At 43.0% G+C, this 11988-nt stretch overlaps 1 protein-coding gene across 1 annotated transcript in view; it reads left to right on the plus strand.

Moving 5' to 3' along the window:
- LOC124796174 (tyrosine kinase receptor Cad96Ca) overlaps positions 1-9683 on the plus strand; it is a 463689-nt gene extending 454006 nt beyond the window's left edge. The window contains exon 9 of the mRNA XM_047260268.1: positions 6717-9683. Within this exon, the coding sequence (XP_047116224.1) occupies positions 6717-7223 (507 nt within the window). The 3' untranslated portion in view covers positions 7224-9683. The remainder of the gene's footprint in view (positions 1-6716) is intronic.
- The last annotated feature ends 2305 nt before the right edge of the window (positions 9684-11988 follow it).

Consider the following 11988-nt stretch of genomic DNA (forward strand, 5'->3'; position numbering starts at 1 on the left):
TACTCGCTTGATCTAGAAAATGGTTCAAATGGCTCTGTGCACTATGCGACTTAACTTCTGAGGTCATCAGTCGCCTAGAACTTAGAACTAATTAAACCTAACTAACCTAAGGATATCACACATATCCACGCCCGAGGCAGGATTCGAACCTGCGACGGTAGAGATCGCTCGGTTCCAGACTGCAGCGCCTAGAACCACACGGTGCTTGATCTAGACACCTACGATTTATTTCTTTTCCAAAATGAAATTGAAGTTGAAAGAGCTGCGTTTTTGATTTACTAGCAGAGATTGAAGCATAATTGCAGCTGAGCCTGAACACGATTCAGCCATTACAGTTTCAGCATCGTTTGCAATAATGACAAAATCGCTGGAAGGATTGCGTATAAGTGGGAGGGGACTACTTTCAGAGTGACAGTCAAAACTGAGTGTTTTTTGCGGGAATTTTCACGGATATTTTTAATAACACCTCATCTGTGAACCTCCTCATTATTCTGATGTCTCATCACAACCAATGGCATTCACAACGAACACCGTACTTACGGTTGCTACAGTCATCCATATTTCTTGGCGAATACTGTACCACAGTGCACTGCAGTATTTCATGCCATAGGAAGGCAATGACGAGAGATAACAGGGACAATACACACCGGGACATGGATAGTTGGGCTGCTCCTGGAAATGTGTCCAGATAGATGAAGTGAGCGGTTTTCGTTTGGCACAGCAGCAATGTGGACGTGTTGTTTGTGTCCTCGCCGCAGAATGAGCGCTCTTGTTTGTTTACTCAGTACTCGGCCGTTTCGCGCCGCCTGGTTTTCGCATACAGATCAGCATGGCGGACCAATACAAAAAATCGACGCTCAAATTTACGTTCCAAAAAGAAATCAAAAACGAAGCAAGATGCGAACGGATCTTCGGGAAACGAAACAGCGCCTCCGCTTCTGCGACGCTGATGGCAAAGTGGGTACTGTGGACGTGGATCATGCTTGTTTGGTATTCCGCACGATCAGGATATTTAAACTTCTATTTGAACTCCCAGCAGAAGAAGTCGAGTCGGCTCTTCGACCTTACATCATGGTACATAGCCATGTCGTAGAAAGATGGACGCAGTTCCGGACATACCCTGTCTGAAGGGAATGCCGGTCTCCGTGGGCGAGCGGTTCTAGGCGCTTCAGTCCGGAACCGCGCTGCTGCTATGGTCGCAGGTTCGAATCCTGCCTCTGGCATGAATGTGTGTGATGTCCTTAGGTTAGTCAGGTTTACGTAGTTTAAGTCAAGGAGACTGATGACCTCCGATGTTAAGTCCCATAGTGCTTAGAGCCATTTGAACCATTTTTTTGAACGGAATACGTCATGTCAGAATTGAACTTCAGACACGTCCGCTCATACCTCAGTATCGGCGGCTGCTTTGCCATCGTCATTTACGGTGAACAACCAAGAACTTGCTCCGGATGTGGGAAGGAGGTCACCTACGGTCCGAGCGCCTACAGCGCCGGATTACGCAAGTAACGTCTGCGGACATCGTGCCGATGTCGCAGCTGCCGCCGCTGCGCGCGGCTTACGGTGCCGTTCTCACGACTTGAGAACATTTTGTGCATCAGCCGCCAAAGGACGAGGATTCCACCCACAAAGACGATGCTCCAGCGGAGGCAACCGCCACTGGCTGCAGTGTGGAAACGCAGAATGGGACTGAGGAAGTTTCGTAGGTACCAGCAGATGAGAGGTCAGACTTCGATACGCGAGGCGGGTGCTGCCTTCCACTTGCCGATGTGCGAGGAACCATCCCTTGTCCTGAGGAGATGACGGAAGAGGTCTCGCTCGGCTTTCAGCGGCGTGGAGGGAGGACGATGAGTTACACCGGCAGGGCCCGGAACTTCAGGAACGGGTCCCGCTGAGGTAGCACTGTACCCCAACAGAACAAATAGTTCTGTCGGGGGAAGAGCCACATATAACATTATTACCCAGGAATTGCGCATTTAGTATACACGTCATAATTGTACCTACTTTCCACAACTGTCGTATTAAGTTACCCCTTTTACAGGATTTGACCATGATGTATGACTAATGGACGTGGAAATGAGACTATTAGTTCTTTTCCTAAGAGTTTCCTAACTGTTGGAAAGAAACGCAGTAAAACTAGAATAATACTGAATCCATGACGTTTCTGTTCCAAGTTCATTAAGCGGTTTTTCTAATGGATTTACAGTCGGTAGCCTATCCAGGTAAAGAAATGGTTAAGTTTCAGAAAAGCAGGACAACTAAATTTGGCCTACTTTCCTGCTGTTCTCTAACATAACTTCACAAATAAATATAACTTTTCAGGATATGGTTCTGATAAAGACACAGCAATATTTTAGCTATTACGCCCACATACATACATAGTATTGAACTAGAAATGCTACCAATTTTCAATCATGACTAAGTACTAAAAAAAGTTTGCAAGATGGGGTCCCTATGTTGGCAGTTTGTATAACCAAAAAAATTAAATACTTAAGTATTCTATTAGCATAATACACACATTTAAATTTATTAAGACACTTTGTTTATACCTCTCCCTTAACAAATGATCTGTCAAAAGCCAAATGTAGGGTATGGTCATTCTGCATTGACATTCAGCATTTTTATGGAACACTACTCAGTGTTACTGAGCCACATAAGCAATTTTTTATAACTCTCTGTACTTTACTGTATTCCATTTATGACTGAGGGAATTTAACTTTGCTCAAATCTTAATTAGCAAAACCTCAGTATTTATCCATGACAAGTTCGTCTTTTGTAGCAGAACTTATTTACTCTCTTTCACTTCACTTATTACCACAAATTAGAGTAAGAATGTTTAAAACCTTTAAAATTGTCTGAAAACATCTATTTCAATGCTTACACAAAGTTTCACTTCAGCATTTCTATTACGTAAATCATACAGTACTCATACTTGCACTTTAAAAATTAATCCACTGTTTGTAGATACTGAATGCAAATACACTCCTGGAAATGGAAAAAAGAACACATTGACACCGGTGTGTCAGACCCACCACACTTGCTCCGGACACTGCGAGAGGGCTGTACAAGCAATGATCACACGCACGGCACAGCGGACACACCAGGAACTGCGGTGTTGGCCGTCGAATGGCGCTAGCTGCGCAGCATTTGTGCACCGCCGCCGTCAGTGTCAGCCAGTTTGCCGTGGCATACGGAGCCCCATCGCAGTCTTTAACACTGGTAGCATGCCGCGACAGCGTGGACGTGAACCGTATGTGCAGTTGACGGACTTTGAGCGAGGGCGTATAGTGGGCATGCGGGAGGCCGGGTGGACGTACCGCCGAATTGCTCAACACGTGGGGCGTGAGGTCTCCACAGTACATCGATGTTGTCGCCAGTGGTCGGCGGAAGGTGCACGTGCCCGTCGACCTGGGACCGGACCGCAGTGACGAACGGATGCACGCCAAGACCGTAGGATCCTACGCAGTGCCGTAGGGGACCGCACCGCCACTTCCCAGCAAATTAGGGACACTGTTGCTCCTGGGGTATCGGCGAGGACCATTCGCAACCGTCTCCATGAAGCTGGGCTACGGTCCCGCACACCGTTAGGCCGTCTTCTGCTCACGCCCCAACATCGTGCAGCCCGCCTCCAGTGGTGTCGCGACAGGCGTGAATGGAGGGACGAATGGAGACGTGTCGTCTTCAGCGATGAGAGTCGCTTCTGCCTTGGTGCCAATGATGGTCGTATGCGTGTTTGGCGCCGTGCAGGTGAGCGCCACAATCAGGACTGCATACGACCGAGGCACACAGGGCCAACACCCGGCATCATGGTGTGGGGAGCGATCTCCTACACTGGCCGTACACCACTGGTGATCGTCGAGGGGACACTGAATAGTGCACGGTACATCCAAACCGTCATCGAACCCATCGTTCTACCATTCCTAGACCGGCAAGGGAACTTGCTGTTCCAACAGGACAATGCACGTCCGCATGTATCCCGTGCCACCCAACGTGCTCTAGAAGGTGTAAGTCAACTACCCTGGCCAGCAAGATCTCCGGATCTGTCCCCCATTGAGCATGTTTGGGACTGGATGAAGCGTCGTCTCACGCGGTCTGCACGTCCAGCACGAACGCTGGTCCAACTGAGGCGCCAGGTGGAAATGGCATGGCAAGCCGTTCCACAGGACTACATCCAGCATCTCTACGATCGTCTCCATGGGAGAATAGCAGCCTGCATTGCTGCGAAAGGTGGATATACACTGTACTAGTGCCGACATTGTGCATGCTCTGTTGCCTGTGTCTATGTGCCTGTGGTTCTGTCAGTGTGATCATGTGATGTATCTGACCCCAGGAATGTGTCAATAAAGTTTCCCCTTCCTGGAACAATGAATTCACGGTGTTCTTATTTCAATTTCCGGGAGTGTATTTCAGATACAGCATTGAGATACTTCATATGTTTTTATAACTGGTTTACTTGTAATAATGAAACACCTGGAAGGGAGCCTACATACGTGAATGATTAGGAATAAAATAACAGAGTAAAGCAAATTTTATGTTTTAACACAATAATTATTAAAAAATGTTTACTTTGAATTGATGGTTCACGCTTCTACAATTCTAGTAATAACTAATTAATTCTTCTTGGCGTCGTTTTAACATCCATACCACAGCCTAACAAATTGTACCAAAGCCATAAGAATTCATCAGTCGTCATCTGAGGCTATTGTGCAACAATTTTCAGGCAAGACATCGCATGGTCCTTCTGAATGTTGGCTCTTTCACTGCTGCCTACAGACTATCTCTTCCAGGTCCCACTCGCTCTATAAGTAGTTCCCCAAAATAATTCCCCATAATAATTGTTGTTGTTGTTGTGGTCTTCAGTCCTGAGACTGGTTTGATGCAGCTCTCCATGCTAATCTATCCTGTGCAAGCTTCTTTATCTCCCAGTACCTACTGCAGCCTACATCCTTCTGAATCTGCTTAGTGTATTCATCTCTTGGTCTCCCTCTACGATTTTTACCCTTCACGCTGTCCACCAGTACTAAATTTATGATCCCTTGATGCCTCAGGACATGTCCTACCAACCGATCCCTTCTTCTAGTCAAGTTGTGCCACAAATTTCTCTTCTCCCCAATTCTGTTCAATACCTCCTCATTGGTTATGTGATCTACCCATCTATTCTTCAGTATGCTTCAGTAGTACCACATTTCAAAAGCTTCTATTCTCCTCTTGTCTAAACTATTTATCGTCCATGTTTCACTTCCATACATGGCTACACTCCATACAAATATTTTCAGAAACGATTTCCTGACACGTAAATGAATACTCGATGTTAACAAATTTCTCTTCTTCCGAAACGCTTTCCTTGCCATCGCCAGTCTACATTTTATATCCTCTCTACTTCGACCTTCATCAGTTATTTTGTTCCCCAAATAGCAAAACTCCTTTAGTACTTTAAGTGTCTCATTTCCTAATCTAATTCCCTCAGCATCACCCGATTTAATTCTGCTACATTCCATTATCCTCGTTTTACTTTTGTTGATGTTCATCTTATACCCTCCTTTCAACACACTGTCCATTCCGTTCAACTGCTCTTCCAAGTCCTTTGCTGTCTCTGATAGAATTACAATGTCATCAGCGAACCTCAAAGTTTTTATTTCTTCTCCATGGATTTTAATACCTACTCCGAATTTTTCATTTGTCTCCTTTACAGCTTACTCAGTATAGAGATTGAATAGCATCGGGGAGAGGCTACAACCCTGTCTCATTCCATTCCCAACCACTGCTTCCCTTTCATGTCCCTCGACTCTTATAACTGCCCTCTGGTTTCTGTACAAATTGTAAATAGCCTTTCGCTCCCTGTATTTTACCCCTGCCACCTTCAGAATTTGAAAGAGAGTATTCCAGTCAACATTGTCAAAAGCTTTCTGTAAGTCTACAAATGCTAGAAACGTAGGTTTGCCTTTCCTTAATCTTTCTTCTAAGATAAGTCGTATGGTCAGTATTGCCTCACGTGTTCCAACATTTCTACGGAATCCAAACAGATCTTCCCCGAGGTCGGCTTCTACCAGTTTTTCCATTCGTCTGTAAAGAATCCGCGTTAGTATTTTGCACCCGCGGCTTATTATACTGATAGTTCGGTAATGTTCACATCTGTCTACACCTGCTTTCTTTGGGATTGGAATTACTATATTCTTCTTGAAGTCTGAGGGAATTTCGTCTGTCTCATACATCGTGCTCACCAGATGGTAGAGTTTTGTTAGGCCTGGCTCTCCCAAGGTTGTCAGTAGTTCTAATGGAATGTTGTCTATTCCCGGGGCCTTGTTTCCACTTAGGTCTTTCAGTGCTCTGTATTGACGTATTAACGTACGAATTAACGTATTGTAAGAAATTTCTTTTGTTGAGGGACTGCATCGCTTCAGGGTTCTACCAATAAACCGCAATCTAGAGTTTGCCTTATCTGTTACTTGTGTAATCTGATCATTCCATTTGAGATCATTTCGAATAGTCACGCGCAGATACTTGACGGATTGAGGTACGGAATCCTAGAAAAAGAAAAAAAAGAAACAAGAGAAAAGGCCCACTGTAGGTGCCACAACTGCGGTGAAAGATGTTTGTTTGAGGACTAAAAAAAAAAAATTTGTGTTCCTACAAGAACTCTTTCATTCATCCCGATTCACTGTAAACATGGAGTAGAGCTTCATATTCCATTTTAATAAAAGTGGACTTTTCTTTTGCAGATAATCCATCGGGACCTGGCTGCTCGAAACGTCCTGATAGGCGAGGACCACGTGTGCAAAGTGGCGGATTTCGGCTTCGCTCGCGACATCATGTCGAGCCACGTGTACGAGCGCAAGTCGGAGGGCCGGCTGCCGATCCGGTGGATGGCGCCCGAGTCGCTGTACGACAACATCTTCTCGGTGAAGTCGGACGTGTGGAGCTTCGGCGTGCTCATCTGGGAGGTGGTGACGCTGGGCTCGACGCCGTACCCCGGCATGGCGGCTGCCGAGGTGATGCGGCGCGTGCGCGACGGCTATCGCCTCGACCGGCCCGAGCACTGCCGGCGCGAGCTGTACAACATCATGTACTACTGCTGGGACAAGAACCCCAAGGAGCGGCCCGGCTTCGGCGAGCTGGTCGCCATGCTGGAGCCGCTGCTGCTCGCCGAGACCGACTACATCGAGCTGGAGCGCTTTCCCGACCACTCCTACTACAACATGGTCAGCCTCAGCGACGAGAAGCTGTGACGTCAGGGCGGCGGCCGGAGACGGCCGCGAGGCGACGGTGGCGGCGAAGGCGGCGGCGGCGACGACGACGACGACGACGACGACACCGCAGTCGACAGCTGGTCCTGCTGAGAGCTCCTCCTGTAGGTGCGGCCCTCGGGGCCATCAAACAGCAGCTCCCGCACGCTCCTCGAGCAGTAACAGACCTTGTCCAGTGCAAATATGGCAAGTCTGCTCATGCAGACGCAGCTGCAGGCACTGGTTCATGAAATTTTCTGGGTTACAATACAGTGGCCACCATAGTGCAATGTTCTCCTTTTCCCAAGAAGCCGCTTATCCAAGATAACGCTAGGCAGAGGGATTCCTCTCAGCATCCATCGAGAAGAAAGTTCGTGTTCGCCAGCCTATATAAACTCTATCATAAATATATCTGAAGAGTCAACACCTTCTTTTGGAGAGACCTTTCAAATGATCACTAAGATGTTCTTTATTCCTCACTATACACGATATCCACGAGATTTATAAAACTGAAATGAGGAATTTCAGCATTTAATAGGTTACAAAAACTAAGTACTTCGCTTTCCTGTTGATCCACTTAACTTTGTTTACTCCCCAGATACTGAAACTACTCTCCTTGATGAATGATTTATCCATTAGATATCCACACAAAAGAGCAGTACTCGTATAACAATCATCAAACGTGCAATAACACGTTCTCATAAAACAGCCAGGAAATACTCTCTGAGCACAAATACATACTTTGTCTTGTTATCAGTGATTAGGCAGTGAATGTAATATTGCCCTTATTGCTGTACCTCCTGACTAGCCCTTATACCAGTTACTTCTCCTTAGCACGTAACAGAAAAAATTGTTGAGTGGTGTTTTTTTTATCTGAAATCTTTTGAATCCTAGTGATAAAAGCAGTACACTGCCAAAAAAGAAAAGGCATATTTTTCTTCTCTGTCTTGGTAGACAAAAGCACAATTGCTAACCTACACCGAACTATACAAAATTAGCGTTCAGACTACTGTCAGCGAAAAAAACATATAAAAAACACATTAAGGTTATAAAAAGTTACTAGATCACAGTCTATGTGACACCCTGCACAGCACAATAAAATTATTCATTGGTAGCTGGATTACTGTGCCATCACCAGTTACTATATAGTATGATCTCAAATACCTTTCTCCACTCCATTCATATCAACATCTTATTATATTTATATAACACACATTTAGTTCATCAAAGACTATGCATCACATTTTCATCAGGTAGAAGCAGTTTATCTACTATTGCAGCTTTTTCTGCAGTAGAGTTTCTCTCACCTTGCAATTTGTCAGCTAGCAGCAGTGTAGAAATCTTTATAATTTTTGCATGCACTCTGTTCTAAGCTTGAAACACTGGTATTTTTTTTTGTTTTTTTGCATTTATGAAGTTATATTTGAAATTTTGCTATTTACATGCTGTAGCCCAACTTACTCAATTGCTTTCATGAAGTTATTTTTACATAAAGTACTTCAAAACTGACCAAGTCATATTTGTCAGCCCTTAAAGCGACAATTTATCTTTTCATGCAGCTAGTAGAGAAGCTAGAAACATTGGATGCACTATTTAGTCCCCATCTGATAGTGAAAACTAGGAGCTTGTATCTTCACTTGCAACTTACACAGTATGCAGAACACTGTAACAATCCTTTCTTCATTTATATGTTACCCGACTGTGCTTTTGGTATATTCCACATTGTGGTAAGGGCTGGAAGTGGGCAGCTTCAAAGTTGTTTTCAATTAAAATTCTATTTCTGACGAAACATTCCTCATAACACATTCCTTCTCTAGATGCTATTAGAAACAGAACTGTCTATAAATTGATGTTGAGGGACTTTTTAATCATTCACGGGTAAATTTGGGTCGAAAAATAAATTCTACCCGAACTGATGAACGCCAGTTGTAGCGTAAAGAGAGTGATAAGGATGGGCTAACATTTTAGTTATGTTTGTTGCTATATTACTGAAGTGTACTCAAGAAGTCCCCTTTCTCAGTTCGAATGCTGATGAAGTAAATGGGAATTCCACAAAAAATTGAAAGTGACTATGTATCATGGTGATGCTGAATTACTAAAGACAGAACCAAACATGAAAGACTGTTAATTATGTAGTACAACCATACTTACTAGGTCTTTTAATAAACCTCATTTAGATTTAAGTTGTTATAAAATATAAGCTTTATGTGTGACTGATATTGTACAGGTTGAAATAATGGCTTGTGAAATCCTGCATTTAACTTTGCAGTTACTTCATGAGTGTGTATTTGTACAGACAACATCTTATTTATTTTGTTGAATCTGTTGTGTATAAAAGGTAAGGTCACTGTGATAAAATGTAAAAAACTGTTTTTCCATTTTGATAATTATGTTGTAATATTCACAAGTGTTTTCTAATAAATTGCAGCAGTTTGAAGTAATTAAAATTTTAATGCTCACGACTAATTCTGTTACACAGTAAGAGTTTTAATAAAAATTATTACATTTAAACCTTGTATCATTATCTTATAATATTATTTAAACCTTGTCTCATGATCTTACAATATTCTAAAACGTGTACCACACTTACTAAAACATTATTGCTATTAAAAAAACAGGAATAATTGGTAGCTTTCATCTGTTTTATATCTTACAAAAATTTCAACAACATTTTTTGAAAGACAATGCTCAGGTTGTCAAACACAGATTGTGAGGTTCATAATTTAAAATATCTACCAACACATTTGGGGCATTAATAAAATAAAATAGTAATGTGTCCTTATCTTACATTAAAATTGTTGACTTCTGTCAGTAGCCAACCTATCTGATACTGCACTGTGCACAAAGACACGTCATCCTTATCAGCTGTGGGCTCCCAGAGTATCAGTTTGATTAGTCTCCAAGTGTCTGGAAATTGCTGTGAGTTGACATGTCTAAGGTATTAGTGTATAAGCGGAGCTATTGGCCAACCACATTGGTACTTTGTTGGTCACTTACTATTCCTCATTCCCAAAGATACTACTTCTATGTCATCATCTACAGTGTCCGCCCCCGGTAGCTGAGTGGTCAGTGCGACAGAATATCAATCCTAAGGGCCCAGGTTCGATTCCCGGCGGGGTCGGAGATTTTCTCTGCTCAGGGACTGGGTGTTGTGTTGTCCTAATCATCATTTCATCCCCATCGATGCGCAAGTTGCCAAAGTGGCATCAAATTGAAAGACTTGCACACGGATGATGGTCTACCCGAAGGGAGGCCCTAGTCATACAACATCATTATTATATCATCTACAGTTATCAACCTCTAGTTGTTTTATCAAGTAAGTATTGCAAATTTGTAATTATGCATTTGCAATGAAATGAATGCTCCGGTATATATTATAAAAATGTGTGTGTGGGTATGTATGTATGTATGTATGTATGTTACACAGCTTCTCCTAAACCAGTGTATTGATTTCAACAAAACTTCGTACACATATCGCTCACTTTCAGGCAACAATCGCTGTGGGGGTAAGAACCATATACCTATAATTGTTTAGGAGATATTATGTTATATACACCGATATGTTGCATCATGCTTAATGTTTTAATTCATTAATTCTTTATTACTAAACCACTCCCACTGTCAGTTCAACGTAAGGAAATCCATGACGCCTGACAGTGCTTTTGGCAGCTTTCACCTGTGAACCGCAAATGGCTGCATGCGAAATCAGTAGCCATCTACAGAGCTGTGAAGAGGCATTACAACAGGGACTTTAACAAAATTTAATTGCACACGTGCAAAGCAGCTGCGCCGGCATACAGAAACTGTGCAGGATATCACCTCTCACCAAGTCTCTTGTGGGGATACATATAAGATAAGAATAAGTGCAAGGAAGATGTTTGCCTTGTAACAGGTCAAATGTGTTTCTCTATTGTAGACATGCTGTACTAAACAAGTGATGTTGATGTGTTAGTATACGAAAATGAAGGTAACCTTATGTTAACTTCGATTTGACACAAACATTATTGCTAAGGGGCGTGAATCACTGCAACAGTTAAAGCAATCTTTCACAACAGTCCAGAACAAAGGTACCACAGTATTCCTGTGTGTTTTCCAGCTTGGTTTAATGTTTTATGCGAATTTTGGCCACAGTGTAAATTCAATGGCAGCATCTACAGGAGCTGTGGCACTCCTAGAACCAAATAGTCATAAAACTCAAAAAAACTGAAAGGCTCCTCACGACTTACAGCTCTCCAGACCTACCAAATTAACTGTTTCATAATTTCAAAGGTTTCTTCACAAGTACATGGCAATGAATTTTTTTCGATATTACCCTACTGATGGAGTTCTTTTTTTGTTTTCGTTGCTAATACAAAAATGGTAAAAATACTTGGGCTGTGCTGGGTGTGTCAGCTAGACTGCTATAAAATAATTATAAAATAATTCTAAAAAGCTTTTAAAAAATCTCGTGCCGTTCTCTTTCCTTGTGTGTCAAGAATATTGCCATGTCTTTTTTTTCATGAATGGTAATTGTTCATCCTTTCTTTCCTGCGTGCAGGATATAAAAGTTGTCTTCTACTCTCTGCTTCGGGCAAGGTTTTTTTTAAGGGCACCGACAACTGATGCTGTGATTCCAATGATTCATGCGAGCCACAGGAAGACAAAGAGTCTATTTTTCATAGCTTGGTACACAGGGTACCCAAAGTGCAAATGGGTAAGAAGGATAAAGAGCTGGAATTAAACATGGTTAAGAAGATTGCGATCAACAACGGCTAAAAAGTAGATAATG

Source organism: Schistocerca piceifrons, chromosome 1 (genome assembly GCF_021461385.2).
Source record: "Schistocerca piceifrons isolate TAMUIC-IGC-003096 chromosome 1, iqSchPice1.1, whole genome shotgun sequence".
Classification (NCBI taxonomy): Eukaryota; Metazoa; Arthropoda; class Insecta; order Orthoptera; family Acrididae; genus Schistocerca; species Schistocerca piceifrons.